Below are 23,856 nucleotides of genomic sequence, written 5' to 3'. Positions count from 1 at the left end.
TTCAGTACTGCGCCGACATTTTGTTTTCAGGAGCCACACGAGGAAGCGATTCGTGCATTAGCGCAATTGTCGCTACTCAGCAAACGAACACGATCAGATCAAGGGCCGTTATGCGTCTCCATCGAACGTTCAGTTTAATTGAGGGCAAAAATTTCCTAGGCGAAACGGCTTCTTGCAATGTCCATGAAATATGGGTTACCTCTACATAACCCCTTTTCTCCGGTGCTTGACTAAAAGATTAGTAAGAGAAATAATTTTTTATTTTATTTTTATTACTATCGTAAAACGAAGGAACACCTCGTATATAATGAATAACACTACAAAGGGTTTTTTTTTGTCAATCTCAGACTTCGCCTCATTTGTAGGACTTAAGCGTCTATGTCTTAAAGGGATACTGAACCAAGGAATTTAGTGTCCATAGTAAGTGGCGCACGTTCTTCCCACAAGCCAGCAGCCGCCGGTGTGCGCGAGCACACGCAACAAAAATGACGTCAAAAACCTCCATTCACGCTTAAGAGGACAGTGAAATGCATGGGCTTCGGGCCAAAGGATTATAAAGACAAGTTTTTCATCTGCACAGTGGTGTCTGGTGTAAAAAGGTAAGCGATTAATTGGTCTAACAAGCACGCGTAGCTTTCACTTGTAGAGATGAAAAGCCTGTCTTTATTATTTCCGCCTTTGCAGCTCTGACCCAGCAGACTCCGGCTGTGTTTGAAATCTTACTCGAATGGAGCTTAGTTTCTCCGGCTGCTCACGTTACGCGACAACATAGATAGCGCAGGACGTGGGTAAGTTGCAAATGCCAAGGATACAAAGCCTTTATCCTAGAGTGAGTGAGTGGATTCAAGAATACTGCAACGGTTCTCTTTTAGGGTTAACAGGCAACCCTCCCGTCGTGAGTCGTTTATTCGTTGTAGATTGTCTACTTAGTTTGTGGCCAACAAAGCAACGTAGAGTTTCGATCATATATATGCCACTATGGCGATCCATATGATGGCGGCGAGCCAAGCGTGGCAAGGCGCACAAGCCTCCACGGCCGGCAGAACGTGGCGTTGTCGGAAGCGGTCGACAGTCGTATGTTCGCCTTCTGATATGGATCATGACTGTGCCCATGGCCACAACTTGCAGATGACGCCAGAACTGAGCGGCTCGGCGCCCTGACGCCACTGCAATTTCTTTACAAAAAGCAGACAAACTTCAGCTAGCTGTTTCATTATCCGCCACTATTCTAAATTAAGAGTTTGGGGCTCGGGGGCTGAGACTTTGTGGCTACCTACGGTATACCTCCAATCACAGCGTGGTTCGGTGACTTCAAGGCACTCTGCGCGAGGAGCGGACAACCTTGCTCGCCCTTTGGCATGTCTTTTTTTGCAAATACGATGTTAAAAAAAAAAAAAAAAAAAACGGACGAGACGCGTCCTCAAAAGGAGTCGTTACTTCCACTGCCATGTGCCTTCTTTATGTGAAGAAGGTTAAAACACTGGATATTCCTTGCTTTTTGAAAATGTATATCACGACAACCTCTTCCATGTCTTAGAATGCCAGAGGAATCCCACGATGTATTTTACCCTCGGCTTGTATTTGGTTCAGCCAGCTCATGTGTTTCGCCTACTGCACCATACACTCCAACAATGCCTGCGCGTCTACTTAACCCGCAAAACACTCGAAGGGCCAATCTCTGCGATCCACGAAATCAGCTCAGCGAATGAAGACGCGGAACATCTGTTTAGACCTCAAAATTATGTCTGCGCTGTGGCATTACGTAATTCAAGCATGACGATTTGCATTGCGTAATGCCACAGCGCAGATTTCAATTTTAGGTCTAAACCAGACTTGCGTCTATCTCAAATACTCTACTCAAGGTACTGTATCTCAAATACTTTTTGGGGTATTTTAGCATCTTGCAAATACCTTTGATGGAGAGTATTTAATACTCTATCTGAATTACAATTCCGAATATCTTGTACTCATGATCTTAAATACATTTTTGACATTCCGCCATTTTCCGAGTTTTCCGGTATGAAGTGGGGTGGGCGTGGCACGGGCAAACGTGAACATTCTTTCGAGCAACCGAATCCTGTTGCTAGCTCCGATTAGCTACGGTGACTTTAACTGAGCTCGTGAAAATATCGCTTTTTTGCCGACTGTGACTCATATTTCAGCCCTAAGTTCGTACAATGAGGGTTCTCCCCTAGCCTTCCGAAAGGCATCTTTTGTTTCTATAGACGCTTTGCAGCAGCTGTGCATGGACGCCGCCATAACTGACCTTCAGTTTTTGTTTCCTCTTATTTCGTTTATTTCACTTCATCATTACCATAGCAGGCCAGGTTATTGCCACATTAGATTCAACTGTGTCCTTTTCTAAAGCATCAGCCTTTGTAGAGGATCGTCAACTACTGTTTCAGTTGCTCGGCATCTCGGTAGGACAAGAGAAGGTCAGCCATGGCGGCTGTAATTTGGCGCGTGTGTAAAGCGTCTATAAAGTTTCTCCCAAAAAAATCCTCAAACTAAAGGTGTGGTTTTACGGAAGTAAAGATGCCACCCTGAGGCGCAAGCAGACCGGGAAACGACCTACGAGAACAATGCAGACTTAAGCGTCAAAAAATAACAAATAGAAGAAAATAAGAAGAGGACACACCAAAAAGTAGACATTTTTGTTTTTCTTTTCGTATATTTGACCCCGGTAACGCAAACCGTCGAGGTTTGGTTTTTGTGTTGTCAATCCGGCACTTATTGCTCTTGCGAACACTGCCTGTAAGCGAACATTGATAAACAGAGAACAGTACAGGAAACAAACTAGGAGCTGGGTGACCTCTCAAAATGCCAACGAAGTGTCCCCCAACGTTGAGTGCTGAACGCAACCTACTTGAAGAAGGTGCGACCACTGCCATGGCTATTATGCGGGTTCTCTTTGTTATCCATTCACTCATATCCGCGTCCCAAGTTCGTTTATAGTGAACTCCCCATATAAGGAATATGAATTGTAGTTAAACGATGCGTCTGAGGTGCGCCGCAGGATGTGATATTCAGCGATGTCACTATTGGCAAAGCGCTCTGACCCGGTTGTCACCCCCACACCTCGGTGCTTACCCAACACAAGGTACATGCCCACAGGCCTTGTGGTCATGATCGTGTCATATTTTTTAATAGAGCGCGGGGCACAGTGTAATGAAAAAATACCAACAATTAGTGAAGTGACGTCAAGTGCCGGATCTCCCCCGAGAGCAGTCGTCAGAGGATGCGAACTTGACCCACTTGGGCTTTTGTGCTGAGCTGGGCAGGGTGCATGCTGCATTGTTCATGCAGGCCGGAGTGGTAACAAAAGAGCCCCTCCTCCCCTTCACCGGAGAACACGAACTCCAGCCGAACGCTGACGCCGCGTTCGGTTAAGTCAGCCGAGCGCTGAGCCATTGTATTTGTTGCCCCCATCCATCTAGTTCTAAAGTTAACCGCTTGGGGCGCCACGGTCTGACCTCCTCCCCAATAGCTAAAGCGACCTCTTTCTTGTTGTCCCAGAAATGTTTTGTAAAAGCTATCCAGTGTTGCCATTTTAGCGTTTTTGTCGCTAGATTTAGCGATTTTTTATACATTTAGCGACGGACTTTTTTTAATTTAGCGGCTAGCGACTTTGGTGTTCAACCGTAGTCTTGTTATTTTGAACAATTTTAGAGATACTCCCGGGCTAAACCCTTCCGCTTCTCATTCCGAGTTCGCTTTGGATATAAACTCAATTTAGCGGCGCGCTTAAATAAAATGCCAACACTGCCAACACTGCAGATCATCTCTCCCGCGCCCACGCACCTACGTGCTCTCAGCCAAACGTTGCTATCCGCTAGCCAAGAGCGCAGCCGCTCTTGGCTGGCGGCTGCGCTCTTGGCTTTCGCTTTCGACTACAAACTTCCAGAAGAAGTTGTTCGGCGAGTTGGCACAGCTGAAGCCTACAAAGCTGGCAACGAACCGTCGACATTACCAATTAAATGGGTAATGTTTTATTTGGGAAACAACCATCCTAGTTGTTTTTCAGTGTAGGTTTAACCTCTCAAGATACCTGAGATGCGATTATTTGAGGGTCACTTACTTTAAAAAGGTTTAATAAGCTTTTGGGAATCAGCGAATATTTTAGCGACTTCGTGGCGAATGTAGCGCCTGTTTAGTGACTTACTGGCCCCTATTTAGCGGCGCGCGTCAAAAAAAAAAAAAAAAAAAAAAAAAAAAGATGGCGACATGGCATCTATCACTGATATTGCCACGTGCGTTGCCCAGCGAGCGCGTGGCCGAATGATTACCGCGCTTGGCTCTCGCGCGGAGTCTCCGGGTTTGATACCAGAAAGCGGACTTCTCTTTTATTTATTTATTCAACTTGACATTCTGGTAAGTTCGAGAATTTTGTCGTCTGATCGAGTTACGAATGTTCTACGCGCCGAACTTTCTACGCCGAATGTTCCAGAAACACACGCGGGTACAAAAGGTGCTCCGGGTGGCGGTCCGGAGTCAGTCTCGCCCCAGCGGTCGTTCCTGCTGTTTCGCCGACATCGACGCCTGCGACGCCTGCCTTTCTCTCTTTTGTTTTGTAAACAAGTTCGCCCCATTAAACGTTTAGTTTCTTCAGTTATTCGCCGCCTCAACATTTATCATTCGTGTCAATATTTCGCACTTTATAGTCGGACTGCATAAAATAGCCCTACGATACTTTTTTTCTTTTTTTTTTTGTGTTGTGGCGTGCTAATAAACCACTCTGGTGACCAAGATTTGCGTAGCTGCATAATTGTCGTTGTCAATGACGTCGATACAAATGAAGCAATGCGGAAGTATCTTCTAAAGTAACTGAAATACATTTCTAAGTATTTGTGCTCTACTCAAGATACCTTACAGTGAAAGTAACTTGTGTAGTATTTTAAATACTTTATAACGCAGGTATTTAGTAACTTAACTTAAATACTTTTATCGAGCATTTTGGTCTCAACGGATGTTCTGCCTCATCACTCGCTGAGCTGATTTCGTAGATCGCAGAGATTGGCTCTTTGAGTGGTTTGCGGGTAAGCAGGCGCGCAGACATTTCTTATAGTGTAGCTATATAGGACTTTTCCTTTGAAACCTGCCGCTTTGAAACCCTTCATGGGGGCGAAAATCTGGAAGGTTACCAGCGTCAAATCTTCATCGTCAAGCGTCTCACTCGCTTTCAGTTTCGGCAGCCAGGTGGTTTTCCGAGGCGTGGTGTTGAACAATCATATGGACGACTTCTCGATCCCCGGAGAGAGCAATGCGTGGGGCCTGTCTTCCTCGGAACCCAACTACATCCGGCCCGGAAAGCGCCCCATGTCGTCCACGGCACCCAGCGTCGTTGTCGACCGGAACGGGGACGTGGAGCTCGTCCTCGGAGGCTCCGGGGGTGCCAAGATCACCTCCGCCGTCGCTTGGGTGAGTTCCCATTTGACCGATGGACCATCCTCACTGTCCGGCGATTCTAGACGGCTTCTTGCTCGACCAGCCCTAAATCTTGAATAATATCGAGCGTAAAAAAACACGTGGAATCTTCATTTCGATCTCATCCAGGCCAGCCTGGATAGTAATATATTGTCGCGATAAGGTAGCAGGTAAGGAAAATAAACGTTTCCCATTCAAGGATAAAATAGAGTTTCACACAGGCCGAACAGTTTTTCTGCGTATACGAAAACGTACCATGTCATAAATCCTTATCTCTCTGTAGTGTCTCTTCACTTGTCCAGCATGTAGCAGGTGACGGTTTCCTTTCTAAATCCAGTTTCGTGTGTCTGCTGTGTTGGCGTTGTGGATACTCTTTCTTTTTATTCTCTCTTCTTGCCTCAAATTCGCCTCTTTTCACTCTCCTGTGCAAGGTAGCCAGTGGGGACAAACTTCCCGGGTTCAATTTTTGTCTTCCTATTCTTATCTTCCTTCTGTGTAAACTTTAATGTTTAAAGTACGACCCTAAACCCCAACATCAATTTCTTGACAAATCGGTAGTTGAGCCAAATGTCTCAGTACAAAACTCTTCGTCTCAATTGCTAGCCAAACTATACTTTTCATGTAAACCTCGTCAAACTATTATGTGCCGAAGAAAATGAGCCATTTGCGTTAAGGCATTTTCTCGAGCTCGTTTTGTTCACGTCTCAATCTATTGAAAATCAGGGTAAAAGATCTGAAGTACGCTTCTGATCTCTCCACACTGTTGTCGTCTTCCGCACAATGAAGTGCGGCTGCCATGGTCAGCGTAACCATGGTAACGAAGTACGTTTTTCTAGACGGGTGCGCAAACGAAGCGTCTGAAGTCAGCAACGGCAGACAACATCCTCCGAATTACTTCCGCTAAAGTGAACGCAAAAAAATACTTGTTGGGGGGCTAGTTGGTGACGAACGTCTTGAACCATGGTCAAAAGCACAAAAAAAAAAAAAGAACGAACGCAAGGAAAAAGAGAAACACAGGTGCTACTCACAACTGTATTAGGAAAAAGGAGATAGATGTAAATGTATGTGTATTGATTCAGCTATCGTCACATAGGTTACGCATACGCCGGGATACGCGCCCTTTCAACCTGTTTATGTAAATGTATAAAGACTTTTCACTTATTTCTTTCGCTCCCTCTATTTTTTATTTTTTTTGCTGCCTCTTTGTGGCCTCGTTACGGGGTCCGTGTCAGCGTTTCCCCAAAAGGGGCATGTCCCAAGCGCCATGCTAACGGATTAATGCAGCAATGGATCTTGCTGGAATTTTCTCTTTTCTGCCCTCTCTGCCTGTGAGAATACGTCGAGGCCCTTGGATACACTCATTCATATCACTCGGGAAAAGAACCACAGCCATACCACTCGTGGAGGGAACCGTCGTTTTAAATAAACAAAGACATGGCGACCCTCACACCGCTACTACGAAAACCCAGAGCGAGGAAAAACCGGCGATAGCAAAGCTGCAGTTGTGCACAGCGGCGTCCCAAAGGCGGGGGCAGACCGCCCTAGGTCACGGGGGCTGCAGCTCTGCATCGAAAGGGGGCCCCTAGTGCCGCTCACCCTGGCGACGCCAGTGCTCCCACAGTCCACCGCGCTGCAGGCTCCTAAATAACAAAACCTCCGAATAAGATGCCGTCCTCAGAGAAGCACGAGGCCCAGATTGAACACCACAATTACGTCAACGTTCGGCTCAAAGTTCCCTCAAAGCCGACGCGGTACCAATCTGTGTCCAAAAATGACTTTTTCTGATGACTCATGGCGCACTAAGGCTTTGTTATCTCGGGGGGCGCGGCGCCTCTTTCTCTCTGACTGGGCTCCAACTGCGCGCGTGACGAAAACCAAAGGGCTCGTTTGGACGACGATCCGGCCAAGTTTTTGTCAGCTACGGGGAGAGAGGCGGGAGAAGGAGGGGCTGACGCGTGCTGACGTCAGCGCTTTGTACCAATCGGAGTGCCGTCACCCTCTTGTCCTCCTTATCTTTCGGTCCCTGGAACTGACCAACGAAAGACCAGGTATTCGTCAAAGCGTTCTAATGCTAACCCAATAAAAGACATCTCGGTAGTGAAACCCTCTCTTCCTGATAACGCGCGCCTCTTGCAGTTCGGGTGCTTCCTTCCTTATACCTAGGGTGCCTACATGTTCCCGCCGCTCCGCTGTGAAACATGTAGGCACCCTACTTATACCTAGAATCTTAGTATCACCGAAGCGTGGCTGTCATTTGCATTCTCTATTGTGCGTGGACGAATGTGCTCTATCATTTGTTTATAAATTTTGGGCATGCTCCCTCGAACAGCAATATCTTCCCCTTTGCCCAAAGTAAGACAGGGAGGTTCCGTAGACCGCCCTTCCCCCTCCGCTAAGCCTTCCGCGACCAAAGAGCCGATACTGCGCCTGCCCGCTGATGGCCTTGATTGCAGAGTTCCGGAGATCGTAGCGGGTTGCGGACAGCGTTGCGGGACGGCGAAACACATCTACAAAAACTCCCTATTTTTCACACGTTACGGGGATTTGATACACAAAGAAAACCCGTGCCGCATTCGATTTACGGCTTGGAGTGCTTCATACCACATCCTCGCTCGCTTTTGCTTTCACTAGGGTGCCTACACGGAGCGGCGGGAACATGTAGGCACCCTAGCTTTCACTGGCAATTCGAGGGCAAGGTTGGCCGAGGTTCTTTGGCGCTCGTTCATCCGGGGCGGCGCCTACCAAAGTCGGACGCGCGGCTGTGCAGGTCGCTGCTAATGGGGCATTAAATGCCCGTACGCACATTCGCGTTTGAACGCGTTTGAGTGCGTAGCAGCGTCCTTGCGGCCAGGAGCGGTCGCTTGCGCTATGACGCGCGCCGTCCCACAGCGCTCGGTAGCGCGACGCCAAGAGACTCACTCGTCCAAGTTTCCAAAGCGACCAATCAGAAGCCGAGAGAGGAAAGGAGGGTGAGGTGGTCGCTCGCGCCACTCGATGATGCGTATCCGGTTCTCCGTTCGCGGAACCTGCTTTTCCGTTTCGGAAAGCGGTGGGGAACGAGCGAGCAACTTTTTCGAAGACTGCGATGGTTCAAGCCAGATCGAATCTTGGGGAAGCCAGCAGGATTGTCCCAAGATCGACCGCTTCGACGCCGTCGCCGGTACCCACCCTCTTGCCGTGAATTTCGCTCGCTATGGTGAGCCGCTATTGACGATAGCGCGTTGTTATTGGCTCTTGGCCGCGCTTGACTGCGCGCAAACGCGACTGTGCGTACAAGCATGGTGAAAGCGCTCTTTGCAAAGCTAGGCGTCCGCTTGCAACTATGGAACGCGCCGCGCTCAAACGCAAATGTCCGTATGGGCCTTTACACCAGCGAAAACAATTTTTGTCGTTGAAGCGGATTCGGCACCAGCAGAAACCGAATGTGTATCTATCTGTTTCTGCCACCGGCTGCGGTTTCCTCGTTTGCTCTCGGGGCGTCGCGTTTGCGAGAAGTCGCGAGATTTCTTGTCGTCTGCTGCACTCGGCAACTCTCGGCAAGCTCTCGGAGCCGCTCGTAGTACGTCCGGTCAATGATTCGGTACAAGTAGGCTTAACGTTGTTTACGCTGTATCGTGCGCCGCCGCGCTCGCTTTGCCACACGGGAAGAACCGCGCCAACATGGTCAAGTTCTATTTCAAAGAAGAGGAGACTACGACGATTCGGTGTCTCCTACTTGCTCTGTAGCAGGACATGCACGCAAACCAAAGAAGCAGTGGTGCACCGACGTCGGCGGCGCTTCGCCCCTTCCCCTCGAATGAACGAGCGAAGTTTTGTTACCAGTCTACTCTCCTCGCACAAATAGCTAACCACGTTTGGGGGTTCCCGCTGGTGTCCTTTCGTTCGTTTGTGTTTCCACTGTTGATTCTTGTGTTCTAGAGGCTGTGGTGTTTGGATATTGTGTTTCCTTAAAGCCGGTCGTAGTTTGAATGGTGTCGGACTACTGCGTGTCGGACGCAGTCGCTCTTCGCAAAGCAATACTGTAATGTTTTATGTAGAACTCAAATAACCGCCACACAGATCACCTTTTGTCGTAAGGTAAGTAAGTTTTATTGCTTGCGTAGAATTTTCTCGAAGAGGCGACTGGAATCGATACGTAGACACGGGCGATCATGTTAGCAATGCGATCACGCCAAAACTTCCAAGATCAATCACGACCATTCATTGCCCGTGCGCCCTATACTTGATATGTAGCGGAACACCAACAAAGCAGCTGTGCCGTAGGCGGTGGTGATTCATCCATGCCGCGAAAAAAATGAGCGCCCCCGATTCCTCCTTCGTCGTCCTGGCATCCTGGCACGTGAGTGTTTATCGAGCCGTGAGCGATGACAAATGAACAGGATGGACCGGAAGAACGCACCGCTCAACGCAACGTCCAGCAAACACTGATTGGCTCGCGTCAGGAAACACGCAACTCTGGGGGGGTCTAAGATTGCTCTCGGGACGCTGCGAAGAATACGTTGGCGATGAGCGGAATGCGCCATTCGAGGCGAAAATACGCTCATCGCCGAGGAGTATACGCCCTCGGAATCACGAGTGGAGGTAGGCCATAAGACTGGGAAACGGCCACATCGCGAACCCTTCGCGGTTTCAACGAGGATTGCTGCACGCTCGGACTTGAGACTTTAAGGGGATACTGAATTGAACAATTTCGTGTCCATGATAAGCGGCGCACGTTCTTTCCGCGAGCCAGCAGCCGCCGTTGTGCGCGAACACATACAACGAAATTGGCGTCATTGACCTCCATTCACGCTTAAGATGACAGTGAAAAAGGATAATCAAGACGACCTTTTCATCACACAAGTGAAAGCTATGTGCTAGTTTGACCAGACCCCACTATGGATATGAAAAGTTTGTATTTATTCTCCTTTCGCCTGGAGCCCACATATTATTTCACTGTCATCTTAAGCGTGAGCTATGACGTCAACTTAGTTGCGTGTGCTCGCGCCCACCGGCGGCTGGTGGCTCGTGAGATCGTGCGCCACTTATTCTAGACATAGAGTTATTATTATGTACGCTGGAGGTTCAACTGGCGCTAGTGTTTATGCGACTTCCGTGACGCAAATTGAAACAGACAGCAACCAGTCTACTTTTGCGGGGCTCCTGTGCATTCCTATGGGAAAAAGCGCGTGCATTTTGTCTCTTCGCCGGATAATCACACTGAACCCTTTATTTATTTGGGTCGTACCTAATAGTATGTACCTTGATTAACATTCTAAAAGTGGAATTGCTTTAGTTAGCGCATTGTTCTTCATCAGTGAACGATGCTTAACTTCGCTACATTTCAATCCCAAAGATGTGTTTCGCAGCTATGTTAAAACAAGCGACGATTCAAAGCAAAATAAGAATCAAAAGGAATATAGAGTGAGTTCAAGGCTCGCCAGCATCCCGGTGACGCTTATATATACATAATATGCCAGTCCTGTCAGTTTGAAAATGACCCCGTCGTGCATGAGCGGATAAAAAAACATTCAAATAAAGGATAAAGTACGTGGGCTATGAAAGGTGTCTCTTCGTATTCTTTTCTTTGAAGGGCAGCTTTTATCGGGCACTTGTTCTCAAAGATTTCGAGCGTGCGGGTGATGTTTTCAACGCAAAACAAACATCTTCGCACATCTTCAAGAGCAAAAAGAACAAAGCGGTACTTAGTTATTTAAAATCGGAATAGATTACGTGGTTTTCAATTTATTTTGATCGTACATGCACGGGTAGTTACTGATCCAGTGTTACTGCGTAGTTCTTGCCATCTCCCTTAATTTCCAGACGTCCTTCGTTCGTTTGGAACGTATATCCCTTATGCTGAAAAGCGCCGCGTCGTGTTAGCGCTAACTGTGTCCGACAGTGCACATAAATACACGTATGGAGTCGTTAAAGCACTGTTTTTAATGCGATGAATTTGAAAGATAAATGCCATAACTGACCAATTATTTCATCGGCCTGACTGAGAAACGTTCCAAGCTACCAAGTACGTACGAATTATTCCGGACATTTGCTCTTATGATCGAGCGCGGGGAGAAATGCACTCACTCTTACCCATAGAAATGCATTACCGGAAGTCAATTTTGGACTGGCTGCTGTCTGCTTCAATTTGCGTCAGCACACTAGCGCCACTTGAACCTCTAGCGTACATTATAATAACTCTAACATTCTAGACACTGAAATGTTTGGTTCAGCATCCCCTGAAGCAGAACGTACGCTCGACATCGCTTCGCTAGCAGGACCGAGAAGTGTGGTGCGCCTTGCGTCGCGAGCAAGGATCATTGAGTGGCGCGAGACAGAACAACTCGTGCATTCGGGACAACCGACGCACAGTGCTGGCCGACTTCTGTGCCAACGTCATTCATAAAAAGTGTACGTAAAGATGTGGTTTGCCATTGCACTAGGCCAAATAATCTCAACGAGGTAACATAAAAAAAATATGACTGAGAATATTTATGGACTACTATAACATAAGCTCCCTGAGCGGTGGCTACTCAGCATAGCAAAAACGTGCCAACTACTCCAGTTGACTTTATCTCTCACAGGGTTCTTCGGACATCTCTCGTGACAGGAACGGGGCATAGATATAGACACCAGTTGCAGTGATCATTAATCAAAACTTAATCACCATCCCCGGTTTAGATCGCAACAACCATGTCACGCGTACCTTATACAAACTGGAATATATTTTGTTGTTGAGCACGAGAGAAATCGAAGAAAATAATACAGTCAAAGAATTCGAACGGGACATCAGCCAGAATTTCATCGAGGCCACCAAAAGGGTGTCAGTTCAGAGAGATTTCGGTGGTGTAAACGGTGAATACAAGAAGCTTCGAGCTATCCGCCGAAGTGCTGACAAAACACATCGGCGATTAATGAGAGTAAGGGTTATCGCGAGGCGCAGTGTTTCTACACTAAAATGCGTCGGTCTAAGCAAAATCTTATAAATAAAGGAGGAGAAAGCTTTGTGCAAGATTCTCCCCTTTTACCGAGGCCAAAATGATATGGAGTATATGGTGCGGTCTTTGGAGTCCACAGTTCGATATCAAAGACCTTCCCGAGCTTTGGCCCTTTCGCGAAGTACCTAAGAAATTACAGTGGCGAATGAGTTTTGTGGCCCGCTTACACAATGTGGGAAAGCGATGTCATCTTCAGAATATGACGTATCATAGTAGGCCGCAGTGAAAAAGCGTTGAGGAAGTAATTAACTCAAATAATTAACTCACAGCTCGTTTTTGATTCCAGTATTCCGGGACTAGAAGATGCATTGAGGCCGATTGGTATGCGCAAACCTCCTAATCATTAACAAAAGCGTAACACAGGAAGCACTTGCACATCTTTTTGAGGATATTATTACAACAAGGATATTATTATTATCCTTGTAGAGGATATTAATTACCTATGATAAAAAATAAAAAAAAACTCTGCCAGATTTGTGGAAGCTGACAAAGGTCATTCCTTTATTTTATTTTTTATTTGAATAATAATGCCGGCCTACTTTTGTGGGAAGGCATGTGATTACATATGTGGCATATACAACAGCACAGCTCTAGTTATACATGGCTTCAAAAAACATAGTTGAGAAAAAGTAAAAGGCATATAGTACAAACGCTTCCCAATAAACAGAGGTAACACTTGGCAAATAATTAGTCAAATGGATTTAAAACTTCATCTAAGTCGCTGACAAACGAGTTGAAGTTGGCACTGCCTGTAATGTTGTGAGGCAGGCCATTCCAGTCTTGGGCAGTTCTCAGAAAGAAAGAGTAGTTAAAAATGTATTTTCTACATTGAAACTCTCGAAGAAGATTGTCATGCTTCTGCCGTGTGACTCGACTGAGATTGTACACCAGATCGTCTTCGAACTTCATTCCAATCTTATCGTGTATTAATTTATACAAAAAAATTCAGACGCTTCAGTTTTATGCGGGTCAATAACTGGGTTAATCCGGATAACGCATAAAGGGATGACATAGACGTGTGCATGCCGTATGCATTATACATAAATCGCAGTGCCTTTTTTTTTGCACTCCCTCAAGTTTGTCAATCAATGACTGTGAATACGGGTCCCATAAAATGTCCGCGTATTGCAATAATGGACGAATCAAAGTAGTGTACGCAACAAGCTTAGTTTCCGGGGTACAATGTCGCATAGTTTTTCGACGACTCCACAGTTTACGCGACGCTTTTGCGATAATGTTCTCTAAGTGAACAGACCAGCTTAAAGTAGATATGATGGTAATGCAGAAATATTTATAAGAAGTGACATTTTCTAACGGTACTGAGTTGATAGAATAGCAAAACAATTGGAGGCTTCCTTAGTGTTACTGTCATTTGCACGCATTGTTTTACGTTCAAATCCATCTGCCATGTTTGACACCAAGAAAACGCAGATTGTAGGCTACTGTCCAAACATAATTGATCGAAAGTGCGTGACACTTTGGCAAAAAAACACAGTCGTGGGCGAAAGACGGCACTGAATCAAGGGCTTATCTACACGCAGATTATTTGTAAACGCTAAACAAAAGGACCGAGCACCGAGCCCTGGGGTGCTCCTGACATGACTGGCAAATCCAGGGACTCCGCTTTTCCAACAGTCACGTACTGTCGACGGTTCGTAAGAAATGAATCAACCCAACGTAAAAGGTAATCGTTATCGAGTATCTGCTTAAGTTCGAACAGTAGTTTCCGATGCGACACCCTGTCGAAAGCTTTCGCGAAATCTAAGAGGATAGAATCCAGTTGGCCATCGTTATCCACTGTAGCAGCAAATTCATGGAATGTGTGGAGCAGCTGAGTAACTGTTGAGTAACCACGTCGGAACCAATGGTGGTCTTTTACCAAAAATTCTGCGGATTCTAAAAAAGTTACAACGTGTTTAAAGAGAAAATGTTCAAGAACTTTGTTACATGTGCTCAACAGTGAGACAGGTCTGTAATTCGAAACACACTTTATATCTCAACTTTTATGAATTGGCACAACTTTCGCTACTTTCCAGTCTTTTGGAACTTCGCCAGTTTTTAAGCTGCAAAAGTATATTTCATAAAGATACCTCGCACTCCATTCCGCATACCTGTGAAGGAATGCGTTAGGAATCCGGTCCGGGCCGCGTCACTTTTTAACGTCCAGTCGGAGAAGGCTATCAAAAATACCACTTACTGACACTACTAAGTCGCCAATTTTACGATGGTGATGAGTAAATGGTGGCATTATGGAATTATTCATGGTATAAACAGTAGAAAAAAACTATTCATTTTACTTGCTATACTCGGTTCATCGGAGAGCGTGTTCCCGTTGTGGCCAAGTTCATTGATAGCTAAATTTGTTTTATTCAAATGTGCGTAAAATTTTCTGGGGTTTTCCCTGAGCAAGTTTGCCATTTTGACGTTGTAAAAATAATACCTAGATGTGCGCACAAGTACTCGTAGTTGTTGGCGAAGGGAAGGAAGCGTACTTTTTAAAATTGGTTGGTACCTTTCAATACGGTGTATTTTAAGTTTCGGGTGTAAAATATCTCGTGTAATCTAAGAACTCTGCTTCTTATTTCTTGAAAGCTCCGGAAAAAATCTGTCAATACACGATAAAACAACATTCTTAAAAAAAGCCATAACTTATCAACACATACACCGTTCTGATTGCTTATCTCAGAAAATTCTTCAAATGCCTCTTCCAACATATCGAGGATGCCAACATCATCTGCCCTAGGGAAATCCCGGAACCGTTTCAGCTCTTTAGTGCCGCTCGTATTTTGCCGGAGAGATAAATCACAAACAACTATTGCATGGTCAGATATGCCCTCTACATTTGATATATTATTATTTCTGGCAATGGCCTCTGATAAAAACCCAAGGTCTAGCAATGAAGCACGTACACTAGACAGGCGCGTGGGGCATCTCACTACCTGGTTTAAGTTATTGCTAAAAGCAATATCTACAAGTAGGCTTGAGTGTGCACAGCTTCCTATAGGAATCATGTTGTCCCAGTCAATATCTGGCAAGTTGATATCTCCAGCCAGTATAACATGTGAAAAATTAATTAGGTCGATTGACAAAAATTCAGATAATTTTGTGAGCACTTCTATACCAGCTTGCGGGCACCTGTACGGTGCCCCTATAAGCATTGAGTGACAACTCCAACGGACGGACACCCAAACCATTTCACAATCAGAGTTCTGTTCGATAACTGAACACTCAAAATTGTTGTTTTTGAGGAGTGCGACCCCTCCCCCCCTAGAGGCACGATCTCGCCGAAACAGATTAAACCCATCTATGAAAACTTCACTATTAGATATTTCCTTGTTCAACCAAGCTTCAGTAATTCTTGTTATATCGGGGTCGTAAGTCAGGAGCACACTTTTAAGCTCTTGCGGTTTGTTGACGACGCTCCTCGCATTAATATTCATTAGTCTAAAGGGCGACTCTGGTCAGGGCTATGACTAGTTGCGGTGTTCCCAGCACTTTCGTTGTCATCGAGCCTGAGCCGTCCCAAAAAGGGCCGAAAAAGGCCACCGTCCGGCCACAAATTAGGACACACTAGCTTATCAAAGTCTTCCTCGTTTACCGAGACATGGAAAGAAGCGTAGCTGTTAAATCTAGAAGACAGCTTCGTGCAAGTAAAGCGCTGACTGCCTAGCGCACAGGACATTGTTTCCGAAAGTTCGTCGCATGTTGTCTCAAAATATAATCGTGAAATGAAGAGAGCCTCCTCTCTTGGTTGCTTCGCCATGGCACGCAACTTACTGGTTTTGTCGGAGCCCACGGGGATCTTCACACGTCGACGTGGGGGGACTTGTTGGAAGTCGTCCTCGTCGACGACTGCACTGGCCGCCCTCGTGGAGCACTCTGCGCCAGCTGCCTCTCGATGATCCGAGCTCGCTGTCAGGAGTCCGGTTGCGTTGGCACCAGCCGACCCACGGCGCACACTAGGCTGACGTTGCCGCAGGTCACCGTTTTGGAGTGGCCATGCTACTCGCGTGGGTGGTAGACCCTGGCGATACCCTCTTTCCGGGGGGTGTTCAGAAGCTTCGGAAACAGTTGGCCAACTTGTGGCCGCATGTAGGACAGTCGGAGCGGCTGAAGCATCTCGAAGCGGGTACGTGCTGAAGCAACCTGATGTGCAGAACCCTGGACGTCGGCGTTCAGACATTTGCGGAAAAGGTCGCTGTTCCTCGCGAGGTTCACTCGCAAAGATTCGTTGTCAGTTCGTAGCGCGCGCACTTCGGACAAACCGTCGATTTTGCTGCAGAGCTCCTGCACCAACTTCCGTGCACCTCCGTCGTCACAAGTCCCGACAGCTCGTCACTAACCTGAACCGAAGATGACGTTTCCGGACTATCCAGTAGTGTCTCCGAGGATCGGCGCTTCGTGTACGCATCGCATTTAAACGCGCTAACATCCTTTTTCACGAGGCGGTCGTAATCAGCTTCACGAGTATCGACACACTCGCAGTGAAAGCTGTGATTATACGCGCCCAAGCACACAATGAATCGCTGCCCAGATATCGGAGCGGAACAACTGCCGCACACGTCCTTCATTCTTGAGCGTCAGCCAAGAATGAAGGACTCAACTGTGGTCAAAGATCAGCTGTACTATAATCATTTTGTCCGTAAGTCTCACTAGCTGTGTTGGGAACCTAATGGAAGTGATGGTGAAATTACGTCTGCACAGTTTTTTTTTGTATTAAATCGCATGTTGCGAGAACAAAATATTAGATTTCTTCCTCTGAAATGCATGATAGGGTTGGCCCTTGACCCTGTTAGGACCATCGAGCACGAGCGCCAATCTCAGAACTTAGCCATTGCGATGTTCTTGGATATTCGTTTTGCTTTTGACTCTATAAAACAGACACACGTTCTACTGCACGTGCGAGGTCGCACTGTACGCTGCATCAGAAACTTTTTGTACCAGCAAAAAATATTTATAGTCACAAGTAGGGGGAAGAGAAATAAACGTCAGCGAAGACACGGGGACCACAAGGCAATGCACAAAGTCCTACTTTATTCATTGCGGCGAATGCTGAATCGCTGATACGACTTGCACCACCTCTTCGAATTTCAATGCATTTGTTTATGCGCACCCTCAGACGTATCACGAGCTCAACTGCGATCCGGTATCGACGAGATATACATACAAGTTTTTCAAAGAGGACATTTCAGCTGAAAAATCTCCAGTTCGGCCTTTTATTAGCAAACACCTCTAAGTATTTAAGCTCATAGACAAAAGTTAAAGCATCAAACGAGTCAAATTGCATAGGTCCCTTGCTGTTGGAGTATACTGTTCCTTTACAGAGTCTAAGCATATTAATACGCTTGAAATCCAAATAAATGCCTTCGTCAATTTTTTTTAGATATATTGTGAGTGCTGGAGAAGGTAGATTGACAGATGGCCTTTTACATTTCCTGCAACTCTCGTAAGACAAACGATAGCATGTTTAATGCGAATGACATTTTCAAAAATTAACGGGTGTTTCATAGGTTAGGAGTCCCATAGGAGCTAATGGTAGGCGGTATTTATATCGTGTTTTTTTTCTGCATTCACCACGAGACTGGTAATTTTAAATATGGTCAGGTGGTCTCCTTGCGCAGTTACCGATAAAGACCGTAATTAACTGCAAGGATTTCCACGTCTCTTTAAATAGGCAAGCATGCGGTGCCTGTGGCAGGATCGTACCATCAAAGACGCCATCGACTCCCCAAGGATACACCACCAATGGCTCCCTAACGAAGTTGACGTCGAACAGAATTTTTCTGAGGTGGGTGTATAGAAATACCGTTGCTACTTCGAATATCAGTCCTTAAATCAAAAACGATTTTCGAGCTTAACGTACATTGGCGGCCACTCTATGAAGACTCCACGGATGTCGCAAGTGCCAAGACTTCCTTATAGAAAGAGAACCCGCAGCTTCACCGAAGTTAACTAAGCTGATGGGTGGCTACGAAGCACACCGGAGAGTCGTTGAAACCAAGGGTTCGCGAAACGCTCTGGCCAAGCGCCAAGCTTGCGAGAAATGACCGTTAGGAAATCGGTGCTTATTTTTCAGGTGCTTTATCGTCGAAGCTTCTCTATAAAGATCAAATTTCGCCGAGTTAATGAAGTTGAACCTCGTTACGTCCCGTAGCCTTTGGTTATGACAAAAGGAGCCCACCTCGTTTCTCTGTCCCTAGCCAAACGATGTTCTCTAGCGAGACGTGTTGTAAAGACGACTTTTTTTTGGTGAGGCATTGTTTGTTTGTTTGTTTGTTTATTTTGCGTGCCCAAAAACAGCCAAAGCCTATACAACCACAAGGCAACCACAAGCGAGCGTATATTCTCTATCGTGGGAAAGATAAATGGATGGATGTTATGGATTGTTTCTTTTGTATCGGGCGTTATTGCTTGCGCTACCTAGTCTAGAAACATTTAGAATTTCCAATTTAAATTTTGCTATATATTAGTGGCGTTACATTACCTCGCCCGTCAATTTTCTGCATTTTGTCTATCAATATTTTAACCTACGTTTTTCTCCTAATATAATCCTTCATTCCTCCGTCCTCGAACCTTCGCAAGCAAAACCTAGTGGTACTGCCAAAAACGTAACATCTTCAGGGTGGGCGGGTTGAAGCCCCGTGCACTTCAAAATCATAGGTTCTAGCTTACCGTTGTCACTATGGCATACGGTATATATGTGTCGATCGCCTGAAATGTAGCTCTATATGTCCTTTCCTTGAACAATATATTTCTTTATGTATCAGTCTCTATAATCCGCGATATTTTTCCCGTTCTTGCAGAAGTGATTCAGGGATATCCGGTTACACCCGAGACAAATGTATCCCGGCAACTTTATTTCGGCCTTAAATACCTGTATATATATTTTTTTTTTTAATCTGGAATAGGCTTTTAGTATCTCTGCCCAGCAGCGCTCTCGGTTAATGCTCGAAACGGTTTAATTTTCGCGGGCACTATGTTTTGCGACTTGGAGTGATAAGCTACGCGTTCCTTGCTTGCAAAGAGATATCTTCGTGTCAGCAAATTTTTGCGTTATATTTAAAATTGTTAAATTGGAAAATATCACGTCTTCGCGAGAATGAGCCCCTTTAGAGAACGTCATGAAAAACACCGCGTAAACGTGGTACGCTCAAACGGCCCCGCAATAGGAATCCAGGAATCCTATGCATTCCAACACATGCAGCCCTACCAAACATGACGAGCACATGCAACAACGCGAACAGGTAGGATTGAATTGGTATTTTAAAGCGTGAATTAAACTCGCTTAATTCGAAACTGTTTTTTTTTTTTTTGAGGAACAAAAGTCTCGCTGCTTCACGTTTGGTGCTTCATGTTTGGCCCAATCGGCAAGTAGCGACGTCTGCGCCCAGGTCGTCGAAATCAAGTGAGAAAGTACAAAGACACGAATATACAACGACACCTCCCTTATACCGTTTTCCGACCGCCATACCGAGAGAAACTGCTCTCTTCTTTTTCAAGTTTCTTGTCTCTACGCAACATAACATTGCACTGTGTTCAACTATGCTACAAAATTGTGCATATGAACTTTATTTTTTTTTTTTTTGGTACCTCACAGGTAACTATAAAGTACCTCGAGCAAAAGGGACACAAGGTGGTTGTCTCCAGCGGGCCGCTCAGCTTCCTCGGGGGCATCAAGAGATGGAACGGCCGAATCTTCGCCAATTACGACTTTCGCAGGGGAGGAAGCTCTGACGGCGACTGATGCATCCAATGACCCTCTTCAGGACCCTTCCTGAACAATCACTGCACGCGCGCCTTCCACTGCACAGGCACCTCTTTTTCAGCCTCTCTTCGCCCGTTCCTTCGTGCCCTGAGAGGTCATATGGTTCTGTGGACGGTCTCAGAATGCAATTACATTTCATGGACGTCCTGCCGTTCACACGATCAACCGTCTGATTGGGTGGCTAGAACCTAAATGACTTAAATAAAAAAGACATATGTTCTACAAAGGGGAATACGAGAGTACGAGGTTTGAAATCATAAATTTTTCGGTCTGATTTTGAAGTGAAATGCGTGTCCAGTAATGTGAATACTTCGCGTGATATCGTTCAACATAATATACTGAATTTGGTAGCTATTCATGTTCCCATCAAGATAGTAAGCGCGAAGCGTAAGCAAAATAAGCCCTGGATGAATTCGGAAATCGGGCGGTCAATAAATACGAATAAACCTGTTTTCGCACGATATTGAAACATCACGATTCACTGATCCCAAACCTGCTTAATGATCTTCGGAGAGATGTAAATAAATGCCGAATCGTAATAGCTTTTTCTTGATTAAGGGCTGTCTGTAAGGGCTCTGGAAGTACAAAAAATCCCAACGTAAGGATGTGGCTGGCATCCCCGCTCTTCTGGATAATCTCGTCAAAGACGATAGCCATAATTAAAAGGATAAATGGCGCGAACAAAACAGGACGAAAAAAGACACACGTACGACACGAACAGGCGCCAAATTCCAACTGATGTAATGAAACACGAATCATCGTCAAACTCGATCCTAATCGCCTAAACACGTGCAACTGATAAAGGTTCCTATCGCTCATTACACACAGCCCTCAAGATTAGACATTATGTTATATAAAATTAAAGTAGTGGGATGTGCTATTTTTGGTGAAAATAAGACATTACGCGATATGAAATTGAATAGCGCGATGTGTTATTTTTTGTCAAAATAAGACATTATGCTATCTCAAATCGAAGTAGCGTGATGTGCTATTTTGGTCAAAATAAGACATTACGTTATCTGAAATTGAAATAGCGCGATGTGCTATTTATGGGCAAAATAAGACATTACGCTATTTCAAATTGAAATAGCGCGATGTGCTATTCTCGGTCAAAATAAGACATTACGCTATTTGAAATTGCAGTAGCGCGATGTGCTATTTTTGGTCAAAATAGTTCATTACGCTATGTAAAATTGAAGAAGCGGGATGTGTTATTTTTGGTCAAAATAAGACATTACGCTATATAAGGTTGAAGTATCGCGATGTGCTAATTTTTTGTAAAAATAATACATTATGCAATATAAAATTGAAATAGCACAATGTGATAACTTTGGTCAAAATAAGACATTATGTTATCTGAAATTGAAGTAGTGCAATGTGCTCTTTTTGGTCAAAATAAGACATTACGCTATCTAAAATTAAAGTAGCGATGTGCTATTTTTGGTCAAAATAAGACATTATGCAATCTGGAATTAAAGAAGCGCGATGTGCTATTTTTGGTCAAAATAGGACATTATGCTACCTAAAACTTAAGTAGCGTGATGTGCTATTTTTGGTCAAAATAAGACATTACGCTATCTAAAATTTAGGTAGCGCGAGGTGCTATATTTGGTCAAAATAAGACCTTACGCTTTATAAAATTGAAATAGTGCGATGTGCTATTTTCGTCAAAATAAGACATTACGCTATCTGATATTGAATTAGTGAGATGTGCTATTTTTGGTCAAAATAACACATTACGCTCTTTGAAATTGAAGCTGCGCGATGTGCTATTTTTGGTCAAAATAAGACATTACGCTATATAAAACTGAAGGAGCGGGATGTGCTATTTTTGGTCAAAATAAGACATTACGCCATCTGAAATTGAAATAGCGCGATGTGCTATTTTTTGTAAAAATAAGACATTATGCTATATAAAACTGAAGTATCACGATGTGCTATTTTTGTCAAAATAAAACATTACGCTATATTAAATTGCAGTATCGCGATGTGCTATTTTTGGTGGAAATAAGACATTACACTATATAAAATTGAAATTGTGCGATGTGCTAATTTTGGCCAAAATAAGACATTACGCTTTCTGAAATTGAAGTAGCGCGATGTGCTATTTTTGGTTAAAATAAGGCATTATGCTATAAAAATTGAAGTAGCGGGATGTGCTATTTTCGGTCAAAATAAGACACTACGCTATCTAAAATTTAAGTAGCGTGATGTGCTATTATTGGTCCAAATAAAACATTACGTTATATAAAATTTAAATAGTGCGATGCGCTAATTTTGGCCAAAATAAGACATTACGCTATCTGAAATTGAAGTAGCGGGATGTGCTATTTTAGGTCAAAATAAGACATTACGCCATCTGAAATTGAAATAGCGCGATGTGCTATTTTTGTCAAACATAAAACATTATGCTATATAAAACTGAAGTATCGCGATGTGCTATTTTTGTCAAAAAAGAGAAGCACAGGAGATGTCACAGATCAATCTGCAACTGGACAGCGAAGGAAGTATATAGGGTGATTTCAGATAAGATGGACCAAAGGGTGGCTGGTCGACATTTTTAAATCAGCTGATGTTTTTATACGCAATTGTCTAGTGTATGATATTATCGAATGCACGCTTATCTTTGAGGTGAATAGAATTTGGGGACAGTTGTATTAATGCGCACTGATTGGGGGGGGGGGGGAGCACGTTTGAAACTGAATAACTAAAAGGATAAACTTAAAAGAATTCTAATACTTTTCAAAACCGAACTGGGGGTACAGTTTGTTTGTAATATAAAGTAATGGTATTTATTTAAATTTTATTTATTTTTCTAAAGAGTGCCAAACATGCCTGCTCGAACGACAAATGGCAAAATTTGGAGGCCTGTATCTCGTGAAATATTTTGATCATTATTATATAAGTTGCAGGTAGTATTCTACTTGATTATGGCTATTTTTTTTAAAATAAATTAGGTATCAGAGTGATACGATAGTTGGGATATATTTAGGCAAACAAAAGGGGGAAAAAATCAAACAACGAAAACTTCCGATGCAAATAAAAAAACACCACCTTCGATTTTTCTTAAATTTGGGTACCCTGTCATACTTTATTTCGGCATTCGTTTCTATTAGAAACATGTTGCATTATTTTATTGGGAAAGAAATATAGGTTATGCAAATGTATGTGTGCGCATATTCGTTCTTTTTTGTCTGTATGTGCCAGTGCCGCTCTTACCTTGCTTTGGGGCGCTGGGACTCGTCAAGCTGCAGGCCTGCAGCTTTTTTTTTGCGCTCCCCTGTCACAAATGTACTGTTTGCGGCGAAATAAACGAATTTGAATTTGAAAACAACTCCCCAAAGTAGAGGCCTTTTTCAAAGCCTACACTTAGCAGTGCCCTATACAAGAAGTGACTCTGTGTTCCAGTCTCATGAAACTAATACACATCTTTCGTACATATTTATTCAGATGAGGTCACTCACAACAGGAGCAATCGCTCACACACTAAAAGTGAGGAGAAACTATATACAGCCTTTTACATACAGCGTACAAAGAGGTATTATATTAGAGACTAGTGAGTCGAGAATCGATTGGTCAAACCTATCATCCGTAGGCTCGGCCACATCCGCACATTTTCTAGACATGTGTCTTACTCTGAACCTTACACAGCTTGTTGAGAAACCAACCGGTTTGGGAAATATTCTCGTT

The 23,856-nt window shown here is 44.6% G+C and overlaps 1 protein-coding gene across 1 annotated transcript in view; it reads left to right on the top strand.

The window, feature by feature from the left end:
- The window catches only part of LOC8039382 (scoloptoxin SSD14), an 86,017-nt gene extending 63,877 nt beyond the window's left edge, over positions 1-22,140 (top strand). Inside the window, exons 9-11 of the mRNA XM_029995156.2 lie at positions 5,184-5,418; positions 18,076-18,189; positions 19,999-22,140. Of these exons, the coding sequence (XP_029851016.2) occupies positions 5,184-5,418; positions 18,076-18,189; positions 19,999-20,145 (496 nt within the window). The 3' untranslated portion in view covers positions 20,146-22,140. The remainder of the gene's footprint in view (positions 1-5,183; positions 5,419-18,075; positions 18,190-19,998) is intronic.
- Positions 22,141-23,856: the final 1,716 nt, after the last annotated feature.

The sequence above is a fragment of the Ixodes scapularis genome, unplaced genomic scaffold (genome assembly GCF_016920785.2).
Source record: "Ixodes scapularis isolate PalLabHiFi unplaced genomic scaffold, ASM1692078v2 ptg002900l_1__unscaffolded, whole genome shotgun sequence".
NCBI lineage: Eukaryota > Metazoa > Arthropoda > Arachnida > Ixodida > Ixodidae > Ixodes > Ixodes scapularis.
This window is presented reverse-complemented; position numbering and strand designations above follow the sequence as displayed.